This window comes from Zeus faber (genome assembly GCF_960531495.2).
Source record: "Zeus faber genome assembly, chromosome: 1".
Classification (NCBI taxonomy): domain Eukaryota; kingdom Metazoa; phylum Chordata; class Actinopteri; order Zeiformes; family Zeidae; genus Zeus; species Zeus faber.
Window position 1 is genome coordinate 21,808,458 of NC_137193.1, and position 20,255 is coordinate 21,828,712.

The following is a 20,255-nucleotide window of genomic DNA, read 5'->3' on the forward strand; positions in this document are numbered from 1 at the left end:
GCATTTTAATACAGTAATCGAATGAAAAGCAAAGCTGTACGTGATTGAAAGTCGCAGTCCATGGGGTGTATTGAACCTCAAGTCCCAGTATTCCAGTTGGAACTTAGTTTTTCTCAATACATCCATGTCGACAATTTGCGGATCACAACTAGCTGCTTCTTGTCCCGCCTGATCAGTGCCTTCTCGTCGGGAAAGGCGGACCCGCCACAAATAACGGAACATATAGAGGAGCACATACATAATGCAAATGCATTGAATCACAGTTTATTTTCCTGCTTAAGTGCCTGCTAAATAAATGTGGCATGGATATAAAAGATGGGATTTTTATACAAACGAAAAACAGATTATTATTCAGACTCAACTAAATTGATACTGTATCGCAATCTGGGTTATAATGGCCTTATTTTTTTTACCCTGCATTGGAGCAACCCAATTGCCCCCATTTCCGAGTTGTAGGCTTTGGTATCACGTCTCTTAAATAAAGATATATGGACGTTGGACTTGGATACTTACAGCACTGAAAACACAACTTCAACTACGGGAAGTGTACACAGCTTCTGCTATTTAAGTAGAGGTAGTGACTGGGGGAAGTATGCACAACACTGTCCAAATAACAACTTACTTATAGTCTTATTTTGAATTTTATGATGTATGCAGTGTGTGTGGTAAGCCTGCATGTTATTACAGAAACAGTTTTTATGGCACATATTGATGTGTATCATATAAGGAATTTGTAAATGCTTTTTTTTTTTTTTTTTAATTTATTTATTTATTTATTTATTTATTTTTAAGCAATTCTCAGTTTTATATAAGAGCATCATGCAAAACATATGCACTGTTGAGATAGGGCATGTTTACGATATACTGTATATGCAAAGTATAATTAAAATATGCAGAAGTATAAACAGGTGATTACCATGCCTGGAAAAAAATTATTGCAAAATGCCAGAGCACTGTATGAGGAAAAGCGGAAGCCTTCTAAATTAGAATGTAGTGTGTTTAAGCCAAGCTTTACTTGTTACATTTGTTATTATTTATGTTTTCTCTGTGTCGCTGTGCATGTCAGGATTCAAGAGGTTTATTTGTCACATACAAATACATTCGATCATACATATATGCAGTGAAATATCATGACTGCATATATGTATGATCATATGTATGTAGCGTTGCATTCAACAAAGTCAATGCATAAATCTGTTATAGTGTGTCTGTGAATACTGAAGCCATTGTAGTCCTATCAATCCAACGAGAAGTCACTTCCATTAACTTTAAATGCTCCTGAAGTTGAAAAACAAGACCTTAAATGTGGAGGAGGGGTGTGTTGTGCCTTGTTGTTGTCTCTGTCTTTGTGCGTGCGTGCGTGTGTGTGTGTGTGTGTGTGTGTGTGTGTGTGTGTGTGTGTGTGTGTGTGTGTGTGTGTGTGTGTGTGTGTGTGTGTGTGTGTGTGTGTGTGTGTGTGTGTGTGTGTGTGTGTTTGAGTGTTCTTTTTTGTGAAAACGCATGTGTGTTTATGCGCGTGCATATGCTTGTGCGCTCAGAATGTCAAAATTCTGGTGTTTGTATAGGAGTGGTGGGGGGCATTGGGTCGACCGCCACTTGTAGCAGCTGCTGTATGACCCCAGTCCTGGCATAACAAAGCACTCAATCACAGTTGGCAACCAGTGGCATGTTCTAAAGAATCGGTAAACCCGGCACAGTGCCCAGGAAGCCAAATGAACGCCCCCTGTTTTGGGCAGAGGGGGTGTGGCTGTGGACAGAATGCCACTTGTTGACTTGCTGGTTTATGTCTGGCTTTGTGTGTGTGTGTGTGTGTGTGTGTGTGTGTGTGTGTGTGTGTGTGTGTGTGTGTGTGTGTGTGTGTGTGTGTGTGTGTGTGTGTGTGTGTGTGTGTGTGTGTGTGTGTGTGTGTGTGTGTGTGTGATATTCATCCCATATTAGATTTTTATCACATATTTGTTTATCTTTAAAAAAAAAACAACAGTAATTTAATGTAATGTCTCCATTATTTATGTGTTCAGCTATATGCTGTTTCTATTGTTGGTGGCAAGGTCCACCTTAACTGTCAAGAATGCAAAGATTTTGCACACACAGAAGTGAAATGCAGCGCAGTGACCAGCATAGCTAGTTGTGGTCAGTAAACTGTCGATATTGGTGAACATTCACAAAATGGAACGATATATCCACAACCTAAGGTAAATCAGGATGTTGAAAATAAAAACGTTGCCGCTTTGAAAATAATTCTGGGGCTTTGGGTTTAACTAGGGCTGAACGATTTGGGGAAATAATCAAATTGCAATTTTTTTTAGACCAATATTGCTATTGTGATTTAGTATGTGATTTTATTTTTTTAAGTTCCTTATATTCTGTATTATTCACTAAACACAAGAAATAAATGTTTTTTATAGTACGACCAACACTGGAATTGGATTGGATGCACTCAACATATATGTTGACTATATGCATCCTCTTTTTTGTACGTGTGTTGTATGTATAGTGTGTTGGGTCTCACCCGGGGCAGTACAGAGAGTTAAAACAATCGCTATAGGCGGGGGGCACAGAGAAAGTGTCCCCATTACACATGGTTTCATTGCATGTGTACTTGTTTCGTTCCACAAGGAGACGTAAAATTATATAAATTGTGTGATCTCGTCCTCGTCTCCGAGGACGAGATCGCTGCCGGCTGCAACCACACATCGGCCAAAGCGCCGCTCAAATCCAGCCTGAAGGTAGGTAGGTAGGTAGGTTTGTTTGTGTGTGTGTGTGTGTGTGTGTGTGTGTGTGTGTGTGTGTGTGTGTGTGTGTGTGTGTGTGTGTGTGTGTGTGTGTGTGTGTGTGTGTGTGTGTGTGTGTGTGTGTGTGTGTGTGTGTGTGTGCACACAATTTTGCATGCTTATAATTTCCTGGCCGTGTGAAATGCCATCATTCATACGCCTGGCGAAAAGAAAGCATTGCAATTGGTTTTTATCCAGGAGTGCACTCGTAGACACACAACACATAATCTTCCGAGCTGATGTAATCCATCTTGTGGTTTTACTCCAGTCTGTGTTTTCACAGACAGTTTTCGGGCGCTGCTGATTGTTTGTCTGATGTGCTTCTTTCATCAGCGAAACTTGATACTCTTATCTAATTTTATTTTACCTCATTAATCAGAGTAAATTTTCTCTTGCTGTGTATAGTGACTTGCCGTTTCTACAGTCAAGCCGAATTGTATTACTGAGCTTTGTATGAAACACAGATGCACCAATCAGCCACAGCAATAAAACCACCTGCCTAATATTGTGTGGGTCACCCTCGTGCAGCCAAAACAGCTCTGACCCGTTGAGGCATGTACTCAACGAGACCTCTGAAGGTGTCCTGTGGTGTCTGGCACCAAGACGTGAGCAGCACATCCTTTAAGTACTGTAAGTTGCGAGGTGGGGCCTCCATGAATCAGGCTTGTTGTTCCAGCACATCCCACAAATGCTCGATCAGATTAAGATCTAGGGAATTTGGAGGCCAAGTCAACACCATGTCATGTTCCTCAAAACATTCCAGAAAATGTTTTGTCGTGTGGCAGGGCGCATTATCCTGCTGAAAAATGCCACTGCCGTCAGGGAATACCATTGCTATGAAGGGGTGTACTTGGTCTGCAACAATGTTAAGGTAGGTGGTACGTGTCAAAGTAACATCCACATGAATTCCAGGACCCAAGGTTTCCCAGCAGAACATTGCCCAGAGCATCACAGTGCCTCCGCTGGGTGGCCTTCTTCCCATTAAGCATCCTGGTGCCATCTCTTCCCCAGGTAAACAACGCACACTCACCCAGTCATCCACATGATGTAGAAGAAAACGCAATTTATCAGACCAGGCCACCCTCTTCCATTGCTCCATGGTCCAGTTCTGATGCTCATGTGTACATTGCAGGTGCTTTCAGAGGTGGACAGGGGTCAGCATGGGCACTCTGACCGCTCTGTGGCTACGCAGCCCCATACGCACCAAGCTGTGATGCACTGTGTGTTCTTACACCTTTTTATCAAAGCAGCATTAACTTTTTTAGCAATTTGTGCTTTAGTAGCTCCTATGTGGGATTGGACTGGGCCAGGCTTCACTCTCTACGTTCGTTTGGAGATGCTCTGACCCAGTCATCTAGCCATCACAATTTGTCCCTTGTCAAAGTTGCTTAGATCTTTACGCTTGCCCATTTTTCCGTCTTCCAACACATTAACTTCAAGAACTGACTGTTCACTTGCTGCTTAATATATCCCACCTCTTGACAGGGGTCATTGGAAAGAGAGCACCCATGTGTTTGTTTGCGTGCAAATAAAAATGTATAGCTGTGTGCTTGTGGTATTCATCTACATAGAGTGAGCGGTCTCCTTTTGTGTGGGGGTCATGGAGTGAGTGAGTGAGTGAGTGAGTGTGTGAGTGTGTGAGTGTGTGAGTGTGTGAGTGTGTGAGTGTGTGAGTGTGTGTGTGTGTGTGTGTGTGTGTGTGTTCTTCAGACTGATTGGTGTGCTTTTGTAGGGGAAGTACTATGCTCTCCATTTGGTTGTCTGAATTTAAGTCAGTATACTGTCCTGTATGTCAGCGGAGTTGTGTGCTGTCTGGAGAGTCCTTTTGTTACTTGTCTGTGTGTTTTGGAGTGGTGGCGGTGGGATGTTAACAAACAAGCGATTAGAAAGCTATATATTTTTCACCTGCCCATATGTTTTCTACATTTTAACTGGTGGCGCAGAAAAACTTTGCATATTTTCAGCCTTTCCAGCGGAGAGTTCTCAGATTGGCTGAATTGAAAAACTACAAACATGGTTCCAGAACAGTTTTACTCAAACCTGCCATCTCTCCTAAGCAGAGTCCCAGTAATGGAGCCCCTGAGACACAGAAGGGGGAAAGCGGCACCCCCGAGGCTCTGGAGGAACAGCGTCTGGCGGACGGAAAGCGCATTGGCCGGGCCCTGGACCCCGACACCCGATCAGTGTCCCTGCTAGAGCAGAAACGCAAAGTGGTCTCCTCCAGCATCGACGTCCCCCAGGCTAGGTAAGACCGCTGTTTGTCAGGGTTCTTACTGGTTCCTTGAGGTGCTTGAAGTGCTTGGATTTCATCCTCAGAAATGTACGTGTGGCAATACCTTGAAAATAGCCCCTGTTGTGCTGAAGTACCTGAAAACTCCTTGTAAAACAGTCATTGAAAACCTGTGACATTCTCCCTGGTTTTGTAATTCAAATCGTAACGTAATAAAAAAAAATCCAGAATCGCTTTTTCAACATAGATTATGCCAGGGAAATGTCAATTTAATTGAGCATGGTTGGAAATAGACATTTATCATAATAGATGACTATGAACAGTGTTTCCCCTCGGGCTGCCCCCCTGAAAGACGACGAATCGAATCATCAGTCGGAAACCCGTCAGTTGACTGAGATTCTTCAAGTCGTGCAGTCGTTTTTTAGTTTCTCGTTGTTGTTTTTTTTTCAGTCAGTGTGCAATACAATAACAGGTTAAAACAGATACAAGTTTACAAAATGCACATTTCAATGAGCAATCATAGATAGGTGGAATCATAAATATATTATTATATGTGTGAATTGTCCGGACACGGACAAGGCTCTTGTGCGCCCCGATGGCAGAGAGACACATGGAGAGCTGAGCCCAGTTCCTCCAAATAAAACAACTAAAAACGGTGTGGGGACAGGGCACAGAGGAACATGGCACGCCTCGTAGATTCTTTAAGATTTTTCTGCACATAACGCATTGAGAGGAGCTGATCAAAAAAGGAGTCACAGAGAAAGTGTCCCCATTATGCATGGTTTTGTTCTATTAGGAGACGTATGATTAAAAAAAAAAAACACATTGAGTCGGGTATAGATAGTTTCCCCTATATGCACCTTGCAGTGGCGGTGTGTCGCTGCTGAAATATGACCACCACTGCTGAAAATGTATATAATTTTTTTTACAAGGGGGGGGGCCTCCATCGTATCACTTTAGAAACTAACGTAATATTATTTTGCGCTGTGGGCGCTTCAAGATCCAGGCCAATTCACACACCTGTGAATAAAGCACATGCACAAGAAACTTTGCGCTTACCTGATACGGTAATGTCAGCACAATGAACAACAAGCACCCGGTAGATGTCAGCAATGAAGCAAGCAATGCTGATCACGGATTCAGGATTATCATTCGCCGAAGGGAAACCAGTCCTGCAACTTCACGTGAGTGTCGTTGCGCATGGAACGCTGTTGGCACGGTATCGGCAAGTGGACAATCTACAAAAATCCTGAAACTCCCAGCACAGACCTGCAAACCCCAAGCTGTGGGGGAGTACTGGGAGCAGGTGCCAAGCATTAGCAGCTTGCCGACTACAAGTGTAAACAAACAGTAGCATGTGCAGTACTTCCGGGTCTGTAGTCTCGCGTGACTGGGACATCTGGTGGCTGTAATGTGTATTAACTGCCACCAGCTTCTGAAGACACAGAAGTATTGCAGATAGCTCTTTATAATATATTTATAATAATAATAATAACAGAATTAAACATATTAAATATAATTTATGTCAGCAGCACAGCTAGTATGGCAAATGCTCAGGGCCACCTTTGTGGGGGCTAGGGTATCAAGTTACCAATGGAAGATGGGCATGAAAGGTGTATTTCCTGCTTGGGTTATGACCATGCCCTAGAGGCAAATATGGACCTGGCATCATGTATGGAGTGCTTCATCATGCCAATGCGTGCAAGAGAGGCCCGCTGCCACCTTTTTAGGTGTAAGCTCCCAGGCTCTCCTCCCAGGGATAAGAGGGGAAGGAACGAAGGATAACGACGTGAGTATCGTGCAGTAACTTTACACCCAACTTTTCTGTGGGTGTCTACCAACATGTGCGGGTTTAGGGAGGGAGATGTGGCCAGAGTTTTATTGATGATAATGATAATAATAATAATAATAATAATAACAAAAAGACTTGCCGCCATGACCGGAGCATAAAATAAAAGGAATGATTATTGTCTGTTTTTCCCGGTCGTGCTCTGGTCCACATCCTGCACCGCACAATCTCCACTGAAAAGACAGTACAACATATATGAAAACTCTCCCAGCTCTGTCCAACCAATCAGCGCTAAAGAGGCTGATCGGAGCCAAGCCAGACCCGTCACTTGCAGACGTGGCTTTACCACGCCCCCTGTCTGCCACAGTTTCGTTTCGGGTGAAAATATTTCCAAAGATGGTAGGTATTCTATATAAGGGCTCAGGAAATTTGAATAGAATTTGAATATTTAAAGAAAAAAGCACTGTTGGAATGCTGAAAGTGCCATTCCATTCTGTATTTAATTTTATAAATAACTTACGTTAGTGAATCGATTCACATGTGACGATGAGCTATGAAGTTCAATATAAGTTCATCCAGTTTGTTGCACAGTGAACGTACATTAATGGTAATGATGTGCGAGGTGGACGGAGACGCAAAAGCGCACCGGCACGTTTCCCTCTCCTCCTGCGTTTCACTGGGGGTATAAGGAGCGTGTCCAGTAACTTCACAGATGTGGCGATGAAAGTGGGAAATAACCCGACCATCACAAAGGAATGTCCTCTAGCGCAGAGGTTCCCATCCCCGACCATCCGGGCCACGGGGCATTTGCCACTGGGCCGTGAGAACGCAGGTGGGATTTTTTTTTCTGGAGCGCAAAAGCAGGTGCAGGAAACGGAGTAAATTAAATACATGAAGAGTTTTTATTTACTTTGTTAGAGAAGATCAAGAAGAGAACAAGAAAAAGCACCCCCCCCCCCCCCCTACTAAATTTGAGCATGGAAATTGGAATTGGAATTGATCTGTCGCTCGTTGATTTCTCTGATGAGCAACAGGTGTACAGCCACCTCTGATCCCCGGCACAATTTACCTAGACCAAAGACAGGTGTAGCTGCTTAAACCACACCACACCACCCCCACACCACACATACTTATGTTACACTTACTTATTCTAGATAAACCCATTAACCTTTACTATACCCTATATACATCAAAGATAACCATTTTACTTACCTGTCTGAAGTTCTGTGAAAAAAGTAATGTTTACATTTAACACAATTCGTCTTCACTTACCTCGCTATCCGACCGAAATAAAACTGTTCTAATAACAGTTTATAGACTCATAGTTATATTTTTACCTAATACCTACCCTGTACCAAATATAATTCTTCAATTTAAATTTTTGAATAAGAGTGGTGATTTGTACAAAAATGTAATGTTTAAATGTTCAAATTTGTCTTAAAAAAGTTCTTAGGAAGTATTGAATTTAACCCTCTGATACTTGCAGACACCCTAGGTGCATATGCTTTTGCATATGCATTTTCTTATTTTGCCAATATTTAATTCTTGAAAACTAACAAAAATACAAGGCTTGTGTGTTGCGTTCACAACCCAGATCCTTAGATCTATTTCTGTAGTTCATAAATTCAGTTCAAATGGACTGGACTTCATCGGCGTTTCATTTCATTGATGTTTTCTTTTACATTATCTTAGATGTGGGATCAATCCAATCTACACATTGTATCTCAGTGATTGCCATGTCAAATACTTTGCTTTTTTAAGGCACTCCTATTATGAGGTTTTTTTTGTGACATACCATTCCATTGATTAGCTCAAGCCAATATCCATTATGAAAATTGTATGTCTGGGGATTTCTCTAATTGATAATTGGTGTATCGTCCAATCACTTAGAGCCATGAGATCAAAACACCTAATTCTTCAACACAAATATCAATCATTTAACATAGTCTGGTAAGATAACCTCTTCCCTCTCTTATCTGCATCTCGGCAAATTAGACTACATTAGCAATCCAGTACAGTAAAATTCAGTTAAAAAAATCAAACTTTGTTAGGTTTACACAGTGATTCTGACTCTGTTGTGTACAAATATAAGAGGTTATTATGTTTTGCCACCGAGATCTAATTACATTTAAAAGTTCAATACACATATATATATATATATATATAATATACACACACACACACACAACCAATATTGCCCTTTGCGTCATCAATAACATCAATCTATCTATATCAACACGATTAAAGACTACTAAGTTGAAGTAGATGGCAGCAAAGTGTCATCTAATAACGAAACAGAACACACATGCTAATAAATGGAAATTGCTCAAGTCATCTAAAATGCAGGGCTATCATGAGCCTCACTTCCCATTAGTTTCCCTTTGGTTGGAGCCTTGGTAGGAATCCAATCAATGGCATCTGCCTGAAAAGTCCAGTACAAACAGCTTAATCACTATTTCCCTTGCCCTGCCTCAGATTTAATAGTTACTTGCTAATGAATCATTGATTTGGTTTTCACAAACTGAATCTCTGGTAGCCCATTAAGGAGAAATATCTCTTTTAAAATCAAATAGATTTTAATGGAGGAATAAAATGTTTCACACCTTCTCTGCTTTAATTGCCTTCTCGCATAAGGAATTCCATAATATTGATATTTATATAGTTTCGCTGAATGGGATATTGATTATTTCAGCGCTTTATATATGTCGAGGTTGCCACCGTAAGTGCTGAGAAAGTTGTTTCCAGAGGTAAATCCCTTTTATATCAAGTATTGTTTTCAGAAGGCATTGGCGCTTACCCCTCTCTTGCCATGCAATCCCCATTTAGTTATTGCCTGTAGGCATTGATCTCTGATGAGCTACATGTTCTCACACATTCATCCAATCTTTGGTATGAGTAAATGTCATGACAAACAGCTCCACCAAAGCACTTATTGTACGATAGCTGCTGTTTCCAGACTTATCAAAAAGCAGTGAACTTAAAAATGTAGAAGCTTGTCAAAGATGATTAGTGCGATTGTTCTGTAATACCTTGTTCTGAAAACCTGCAGTAGACCTATGTGGTGTGAAGACTGTGGTAACTGTATGTCACAACTAGCATGTAATCTCAGTACCCAGCTGTTAATTCAAAGCATTTGGAAACCTTTGGAATATCATGGCGGGCGAGCACTCTTCCCTGTGTAGAGAGTGGTATTACCTGTGGTGTGCTCTGCCTTTGGAAACAAAGAATATCATGGCGGGCGAGCACTCTTCCCTGCGTAGAGAGAGTGGTATTACCTGTGGTGTGCTCTGCCAATGCTAGCTGCGCTTCATCTTCTTTTTTCCCCGCCGCCTCCTGAGTGATTTAGTCATCCGCTGTCTTGTCTGGTATGGGAGAAGAAATAACGTGACGACCACTGAACTGTGTGTGCGGTGTACAGTGAAGATGCCCTTGAAAACAGAGTTGGTCATTTCTAATCTCTCCCTTTCAGGACGCTACAAAGAGTCAGCTTAAAGCACTAGAGTTATAGCATCTCCCTAATGGTGTACATTCCGCAGCCTTAGTAACCTTGTTTAGTAGAACTGAGTTATGGTAATTGGTGTTTTTCAAAATGACCCCGAGTTCGTCTAAATATATTTGACAGAGGAATTTATTTTTCTATTATTTATTTTATAGACATTTTAATCCTCTGTATTCAAAATCGTATAATGGTTATATTTAATGACACATTTTTGTATCCGCCCAAAGAACAGGGCTTTAAATAACACGGTGCAGTTTGGGAGAATGCAAAAAGTTCAACTCAGTGAAAAGTTTATTGGGTTGAGTATAAGGTAACCCTCATAATGACCTCTCCAGTGCACTGGCCCATAATTGCCTTGAGATTTAAGATCCATGACTCTCATCCTCAGCACACCTGTGACCGATTTTCAGCCCCGCTATGCTGCTGCTGGGGTAGAAATTGTTCTGCCACTGACTGCAGAGTAACGTTTATCTGTAATGGAGATGTGGGGGGTGGAAGTGAAGAAGAGGAGGGCTGTTTGGAGAGAGAGAGAGAGAGAGAGAGAGAGAGAGAGAGAGAGAGAGAGAGAGAGAGAGAGAGAGAGAGAGAGAGAGAGAGAGAGAGAGAGAGAGAGAGAGAGAGAGAGAGAGAGAGTAGAGAGAGAGAGAGTGAGAGAGAGAGAGAGAGAGAGAGAGAGAGAGAGAGAGAAGAGAGAGAGAGAGAGAGAGATGAGAGAGCCAGAGCCTGAGGAAACTCTCTGGAGAAGTGTGACCTTGAGGTTGTTAATTGCGCTCTAAAAACTACCACCGCTCTGCTGGTGATTTACCAGAAAAATGTCTGGCTGCTTGATGGCACTCCAGTTCCCTTGTAACCCAGATACAATAGGTTTCCTTCCTCACTGGGAGCCATTGAAGTACCTAACTCGTGGCTCCCAATCACTGTGGGGGGAAAAAAAATAAGAAAAATTGACAGTGTACAGCGTTGACCTCCGGGGCTTGGTGTCGCTACATTTAATGGCCTTGTCACCCATTCCACATCTCATAACTGTATCGAATGGCTTCCCTCATCGTATTTGTTTACAACACGTTTACATCACCAGCGTTCTGACAAACCTTGCATCAAAAAGAAAAAAAAGAAAAATAAATCAATACATACGTCAAACAATTATTGAGCTATTTCCTCCTGCGCCTTGACTCCCAAATGTCCAAAAGAAGCTGTTTTCTGAATGGATGTTTATTAAAAAAGTGCTGCGTATGGAGTGTGGAGACGGGAATTGCTTGGTGTGGCAGAGATCTGATTTGTTTGTGTTGTGTTTCCCTTCACTTCACCTCATGCTTAGAAGTCCCATCATGTCTTCAGACTGTGGTCTTATCCAGCTGTTCTTTGTAGTTCCTCTTCCATGGGCCGATGTTTTCTCCCCATGCAGGAAACGGTCAATTGTAACGAGAGCTGGCTAGGGCAGACCAGTGGAAACAAATGGCCTGGAGTTTGACGAATAGCCTTCTGGAGACTAATTGCTACCAGGAGAAGTGAAGTATAACCTTAGTTGAAGGGGAAACCATGAAAGCACTTTGCTTATTTTTTCAAAGCCCAAAACAGATCTGCCGTTTCGAGTCCTATCTTCCCCAAGTCTGCCGAGACAATCCTTATTATTGAGTTAATCTGAAATGACTGCCATTTCCCAAAGCAACCGGAAGCCTTGCTGTGTTTTTACATTATGGTGCATCAAGATATGTTATCATATAAATGCCAAGGCCAGGATCAATCGTTCATTTGTAATTGATTATTGATGGGCTTCCTATGTAGCACTATGGGGACGTCCAACCTCAAATCCAAAGCGGTTCAGACCAAGACCAAATAAGAATAGCAATAGTGTTGTTGTGAGGTGTGGTGTGGTAAAGGGAGTTCAGCGTGCTGTGTCAACCGTGCCTTCCACACTCAGGGCCTGGTTCATCAGCCAACACATAGAGATGGTGTGCAGCCAGAGGCCTCAAGGGACTAATGAAGACCGCTTATTGAGAAAGTCTCTTGTTGCTTCTCTCTCTCTGTGTGTGTGTGTGTGTGTGTGTGTGTGTGTGTGTGTGTGTGTGTGTGTGTGTGTGTGTGTGTGTGTGTGTGTGTGTGTGTGTGTGTGTGTGTGTGTGTGTGTGTGTGTGTGTGTGTGTGTGTGTGTGTGTGTGTGGATACTGGCGGAGTTGAGAAACCATGTGATTACCATTTGAAAAGACTTCTCTCTCTCTCTCTCTCTTTTTCTCTCTTTCTCTCTCTCTCTCACACTCTCATGCTTCTTGTCTCAATTTTCCCTTCCTTTTCTCTTTTTGCATGGCCTTATCCATGCAGCAAAGTTCCTGCTTTTTCTGTTGTTTCTCCCGTCCTGTTTACAGTCTCACCCTCCCAGGCATGCAATGCTGTAATCTGATTGGATAGACAGAGGGTTTATTTTTATTTTGTTAATCATCCCCCAGCGGTTCACTTCCCCAAACGCAGTGAATGTAAAACTCTAGCAGATTGACCAGAGAAGTATGCAGCTAAAAATACCAAACAGAATGGTACTTGTTTTGTTACAGAAATTGTGTTTCCTATCATCTAAAAAGGGATTGTTGTAGCTCAGTTTTGGATTTCCGCTTTAAGATTCATTAAGATCAACTTATAGTAGTGCAGTAATTTCATCTTGATTACATTTTTGCTGAATCATTTAGTCTACTAGGTTTTTAATGCACACTGTATAAAAGATTAGAGCAACCGTATACCGGAAAGATAATAATACACCGGGGTTTAAATCAGACATTAATATCAAGACACTAGTAGACAGCTAATTAAATTGTTTTCTGATAAACTCCAGAAGCTCTTTATTTGACCAAGCTTGTGCAATCAACTTAAATCTATTGCCACAAACGTGTCAATGGGATATTCTGAATCAACTGTGTCAGTGAGGGACATCGCACAGTAAAAAAAGGTTTTGTTTTTTTTTGGTCAGGACACATTGAAACCTTTAGCGCCAGGAACAATGGCTGCATGGACAAACCTTACCGTGCTAATCAGCGTAGCCGTAGATCCACATCTCATGGATGGTTGTACACTTGCTCCATCCTATTATGTGCGACACACCAATGATGGACCTTTTCAATTAATCCATCAAGCCAACTCTACCAGCTCAGTCTCCTGAGAGAGCCACCACCTGTGCTGCAGCAGGAGAGAGAAAGGTACGTTTACATTTATATGCAAATTGGCACTTTAATTAAGCAGGCTAAATGTCAGTGAGTATGATGGAAGAGGGGAAGTGGTTCACCATGGATTAGCAGACAATCAGTCCATATCCACCATTATCTTTTGCCAAACCACTGGACTGCTGTGCGTGCATGCGCGTGCTGATGTGTCAGTCAACGCGTGCACTGTTATGAGTTCCATCTTCATTTTGCGCTGGCTCAAAATAGCGATAGACTTCAGCCCAAATTGATTGTGTGGGCTTGACAAATGAGTAGAAAGGAAAAAACGTCTAGATATCTTGACACTTTTCCATTTGTAAGTTTCACTATGTGCAGTTGAAATGATCACCACAGCAGTTCACATGTGTAGACAATGTGTTCCACAAGTTACAACTGTTATTTGGTACGTCACAACCTTAGAATTGGGGAAATGTGCACGTCACTCATTTTGTACTCATCAGCAATAATCTTGTTTGTTGATGTTGTGAATAAATACCGTAGCTTTTTTGGGGGTTTTAACAGACTTCATGGCTGCCAAGGGACAGTTAATAGATGTTTCTTTGATGGCGTCTGCGTCATAAATTGACCCGTGAACCAATCTATGGATGTGCGGAGAACAAAATCGCTTCATATTACATTCCTCTTTGTTTGGCCATCCTCAGGTTGCCTTCCATAACACACGGTGTGGCTTCATACTGAGTGTTTATGTTTCTGTGGGCTCTGTCAGCTTTTTGCCTTGCCGGTCTTATCCATAGTCCCCGGCTTTAATGGACTGATGGGACAGAGTGCGGCTGGGACCACGCTCTAATTGATACTATCGACAGATGAGCTTTACGCTTATTCCTGGTAGAGGTGAGCTTGTACTAATTGACGGCTGTGTCAAGTGTCACACACTGTGTCCGCACAGACACGCTAATAAGGAGGTGAACTTAGCTGAATATTCTGGTGGTCATGGCCTCATTCACCCGGAAAACAGGGGATTTTACTTCATATCAGTGCCAGTATTTCCAGATAACTGCTATCACCTGCTCCTCTAATGATCTGGAAATGCATATTTTAACCCATTCCTGTTTAATTCCGACAGGCAAAGCAGCCATTCACATTTATTGTTGCAAATGATGTCATTTGGGGTTGCATACATTAGACTCCCTTTGTTAAAATGTATTTTTTAATGGCCGCTAAGAAACCTTAAACCCTCTTAATCAGATTTTGATTATTTGTTTTTTTGTCCCTCCACAATAATTCAGCTTAAGTGTTCAGGCTGGTTTTAGTTTAGGGGCAAAGGTGTGTGTGTGTGTGTGTGTGTGTGTGTGTGTGTGTGTGTGTGTGTGTGTGTGTGTGTGTGTGTGTGTGTGTGTGTGTGTGTGTGTGTGTGTGTGTGTGTGTGTGTGTGTGTGTGTGTGTGTGTGTGTGTGTGTGGATTTCCATTCACTTAAAAGACCAATGACAGTGACTTTATTTGCTGCTCTTTGGACGTAAAGATGAATGTTTCTAATGGATGAAATAATGCATTGACTCATAACAGAGATTGAGTTAGAGAATCTGTGTTAGCAGTAAAATTGTGCTATTTTCAATACAAAAAAAGCAAAACAAAATAAAAATTTATGGTGCGCAGAAGCATTAGAAAAATAAGAAAAATACATGTACATAGAAGTGTTAATGTACATAAAAGGGAAAAAACAACCATAAGCCCTATGCTGGTGTTTCTTACAGGGGCGTGGATGGAGACGGATGCCTTGTTGAGCTATTTTCACTTCAAGGCTTTTTTTCATTTTTTTTTTTTTTTCACCTATGTCGATTTTTTCCATCCAGCTTTGTGCTCTTTTTGCTTACCAACCGTCTTCCAATGGGTTCTACACTCTGTGTGTCTGTGTGTCCGTGTGTCCGTGTGTCCGTGTGTGCGTGTGTGCGTGTGTGCGTGCGCATTAGGTGACGGTTCCTCAAGTGCAACCTATTAAAAACAAACCCAACTCCACAGAAGACTGTTTTCCTCCCCACATCATTTCTAATTACAGCCATCAATTTGGAGGCTTTGATGCCCACCCTGTTTTGAATTATTGATCTCTCTCAGGCTGACAGCTTTTATTAATTAAAATGGAGATGTACTAATTAAGAACGTGACATGAGGGTGTCATAATTGTAGCCCAATTTTAATTTTGGTGTTGCTCATCAATTTTATCACTGGTTAGCAGAGTGAGCGCAGTGTGATGAAAGGGTAGGCAAAGGCAAGGTCTTGGTTAGATTTGTATGTGCGCGTACACACACACACACACACACACACACACACACACAGGTTATTCCTTCCTGCCTCTTTGACATTGCCTGCACCCCTTGGTTTGGAAGACCAGATGTCATAATGACTTATTTTTCTTAATTAACATAACAGATTGCGCCACAACATGAATCATTACTTGCCGTAATTTGGCAGATAAGTGCTAATTTAATGCAAAGAGAAGCCTTTCCACAGAACATCACTATTGAAGTGATCCCATCAATCGCCCTCGCTGGCTGACCGTCACGTTCCTCAACTTTTAATCAAGGGGGTTTGGGGGAACAGGCAACGACGGGATGCGGTTTTCCAAATCCAGTGTTCCTCACTGTGTTAACGGCTGAGTTGAGAACATCCAAACGGATGAAAACTGTGCCAAACAATTTACTATTGTTTGTTATTCTCAAACAGCTGTGTGTCTGTCAGAGCAGTCGCTTTCCTCCACCAAATTGGTGCCGGTCCACATGTCCTGGAAGGTTTTAATTTCCCAGACAAATTGGAGAGATTACGGTCAAATATTATTTGTGTTTATTGAGCTTAAAAACAATTGCTAGGCAGGCTATATAAAGATGACATTGTGAAGCCATGTAGATGTATACCATTTACTATTAAACATTCAAAGTAAAATAAGTCCCATCGGTTAAGGTTTAAAAAAAAATATATATATATATATATATATATATATATATATATATATATATATATATTACAAATATTACTACTTGAAATCAAATAATTTCCATTTCGAACAATAAGTAAAAAGTACTGCAGCTTTAATTAACATTTAATATAATATTTTGATAAAATCAAAAACTAAATAAATATTGCAAGCAGGTCTAATAAATAATAGTTTCTGGTCTGACACAATGGATATTTTACCTTAAACAGCAAAACTATAGATGTATGTGTCCCTGTTGTCAACAATATATCATATTTTTGATACTCCTCCAAGTTTTGGACGCTGCGACTCCGCTCCCTGGCTTCCGTGTTTACAACCGCAACCTGCGGGCGGGGCTTATTTCTACATGATTGCTTAGAGGTGAAAGGTCAGCTTTAGATCGTCCAAACTGATTGGATTTCCGTTGCAACTTGCCAAATGCGGAAATGAACAGATCTGAGGATTTTTTTTAAATAATAATAATAATAGTCTATTTTATTTTGATGTTGGAAAAAAAAAATTGGCAATTGTTATTGTTTTATCGCCCAGCACTTATTCAAATTGTGCTTAGAGGGAATTCATTTCACTAGACATTTTGACCGGATAGATTTAAATATGTGGGACTTCAACAGATTTTCCCGGTCAAAAATAATTAAGGTAATTACTGGATAACGGAAACTCTGTTCCCCTATATATATCCTCACAAATTACTTCTCTCTTTCTGTCTGTACTTTTCCCCTTTTTTCCCACAGCTTTTCAAGATCAGGTGGCATTACTTGTAATTTGAATAAAAATAATTTCACAATAATTCACAATCACTCAGAGGAAAGTCAGCCCTTGTCTTCACATGTCCTCTAAAGCCCCAGAGCAATATTGTGACTGCAGCTCCACGTCTATCATGTCAATACTATCCATGTCATTGTTCATTGTCTATGCTACATGGCCCAGTCAATGAGCGTTTAAACAACAAGACACAAATTACTCGCCAATTAGCGGCTTGGAGCCAACAATGCTGAAGAACAGTCCTTGATGTCCCAAGAATGCCTTTCAGTGCCAGAGGCAAAAGAGCAAAACATCCCTTGTTCTTACAATCTTGGTCAGGCTGTTGTAAATGTTTTTAAGCTTGTTAGGTAAATAACCATTTAGCAGCAGACACAGCAGCCATACAGGACTGAAGATGTGCAACTGTTGGACCGGACAGAACTTTCTATATTCGTAATTCATGTAATGAGTCCACAGAGGGCTGTCTATGCTGGTGTTCATTCTCACGTGGGTGGTATGCACACCTTCTGGAGCAGCAGATGTATGAATGATATATTACGACACAGAAGAGGCTGTGATGTACACCTCCTACAGAAAATACAATTTTCGTAGAAGCTGCAATTTTACAAAACTGAAAGAGATGATAGCATGATGTGCATAGGTGTCCCTGGAAACATCATGTACAATATATTGTTAATAATGGCCTACTATTTACCTGGGAGGAACTTGAAGAGAAATAAAATCCTGGCTTCATGGATGGTGATGTCATAAAAAAATATTTCAGAACCAGTGTCTCCATAGTTGGCATTCAGACAAATGTGTTCAGCGATGTTGAGTCCTCTGCATGGACACAATTCCACAGACTCCTTGTCAACAGATGAGCCCCATGTCGTGAGAAGGAATCGCTAATGTTAATTGAAAGTTACTAATTTTTCAACTTGTCTGACCTGTAAGAGCCATTTGCCAGGGCCAGCTGTATAATGTTCCTCAGTGAGACAACAGAGGAATCTCCCTTTCATTTCTTAATCCAATCAAGGCCCTGCTTCTGCAGGGCTTCCACTATGATTTAACTGTTATGCTCACTGACTCAGAACAGATGTGAACCCATAAGCGCGACACAAAAACAATCAGGTAAGAAGTCAAAGTCCATACTCCAAGGTTTATTCCAAAAATCAGGCAGTGGTCAGACCAGTCTGATAAGGCAAACTTATCCAGCAGGGAACAGGCAGAGAATCCGAATCGAGGCAATAAGACAGACGGAAGGAGACTCTTTTTAAGTGGCTTGAGTCTAGAGACATGGAAGGTGGGATGGATGCGGATAGACCGGGGAAGACGCAGGTGAACAGCTGCTGTGTTGATGATCTTGGCTGTGGGGAATGGTCCTACAAAGCATGGGGCCAGCCTTCTGGCCTCAACCCAGAGGGGTAAGTCCCACGTAGAGACCCAGACCTTCTGTCTCTGAGCGTAGGTGGGAGTTGGGGTGTTGGCAATCACCGATTCAATATTCAAGATTCACATACATATACACACTGTCATACATATAAGCAGTGAAATGTCATGACACCCGATGATAGCGGTAGTAGAGTGTCATGAGCCAGCCGCCAGGTATGCTTGCATAGAAGGATGATGGCCTGAACGGATGGGACGCTGGCCTCGGATTCCTCATCGGGAAACAGAGGAGGCTGATAGCCCAGGGAACACTTGAATGGAGAGAGGCCGGTAGCAGAGCTGGGCAAGGCATATTCTACCCATAATAATTGTCTGGACAATGAGGTAGGATTCAGTGAGACCATGCAGCGCAGCTCGGTCTCCATCTCTTGGTTCATCCTCTCCGTCTGGCCACTGGACTGGGGATGGAAACCTGAAAAGAAGCTGACTGTGGCCCCTAGAAGACTGCAAAAGTTAGTCTAGAAACAAGAAGTGAATTGAGGCCCCTTATCAAAGACAATGTCTCTAGGAAGGCGGTGCACTCTAAACACTTGACTGAGCATGACTTAGATCTACCATAGTGAGGATAGTAGTGTTACCTTCTGATGCGAGGAGCCCAGTGACGAAGTTCAGAGAGACGTGGGACCATGGAGACAATGGAGAATGGGTAGAGGCTGGAGGAGACTAGCTGGGGTTTGACGGGAGTTCTTGTTCTGTGAGCATTCAAGACATGCAGCCACAAACTCCCGGGCGTCCCAATCCATGGATTCCCACCAGAAATGTATCAGAGAAGAGAGAGAGTCCTGGCTACCCCAGGATGGCAAGCTAACCTGGAGGAGTGTCCCCACTGCAGAACCTGAGAGCGTACATCGGCTGGCATTAAAAGGCTGTTTTCAGGGCAAGTGCTGGGAAATGGCTCATTGAAAAGAAACTCCTTTACCTTCTGCTCCAGTTTACCACACTGACCATGCAGGATCGAGGAAGAATCTCCTCTGGCTGAGAAGAATGACCCTCAGCTTGGTAGACACAAGAAGGGGCTTCAGCTGTGGTGTTCTTTGTTCCCAGGCGGTATGAAAGAGAAGTTAAATTGATTTTAAAAATAAATAAAAACGTGGCCATCTGGCCTGTCTGGGACTCAGCCGCTGAGGTATCCACCTCTCACAAATTGACGGGAGGGGTAAGGCAGGTTGAGAATTTTTGAGAAGATGAACCGTCTCTTCAACTCACCGAAGACCTTGTCCCCTGCAGAGTGGACCAGAGGAAAGAAGAACTTGGGGAGGTCACTGCAGTGAGTGGTACCGCCACCAGGCTATATTTCCTTCTGAATCTTCTGTAGAAATTGGCAAAACCCAAGAACTGCTGCAACTTATTCTTGGAGGCTGATACCGGCAGCAGACAACTGCCTGAACCTTGGCTGGGTCCATCTGCACGTTCCCTTCAGCAACCACAAAGCCCAAGAAGGAGACCCTGGGACACGGAATACGCACTTCTCGGCCTTTATGAACCGCTTGATCTCCCGAAGCCTCTCGAGAATACATGACATGGCGGACGTGCTCCTGCTCAGATCTGGAGAAGATAAGGATATCATCCAGATAGACAAAAACAAATACAGTAATAAAGTCTCTGAGAATATCATTATCCATAGCCTGGAAGACTGCAGGAGC

General features: G+C 42.2%; 1 protein-coding gene across 1 annotated transcript in view; it reads left to right on the forward strand.

Moving 5' to 3' along the window:
* znf704 (zinc finger protein 704) overlaps positions 1-20,255 on the forward strand; it is a gene marked incomplete at its 5' end in the record, with an annotated part of 63,303 nt that overhangs the window by 770 nt on the left and 42,278 nt on the right. Inside the window, 1 exon segment of the mRNA XM_080001066.1 lies at positions 4,829-5,016. Within this exon segment, the coding sequence (XP_079857192.1) occupies positions 4,829-5,016 (188 nt within the window).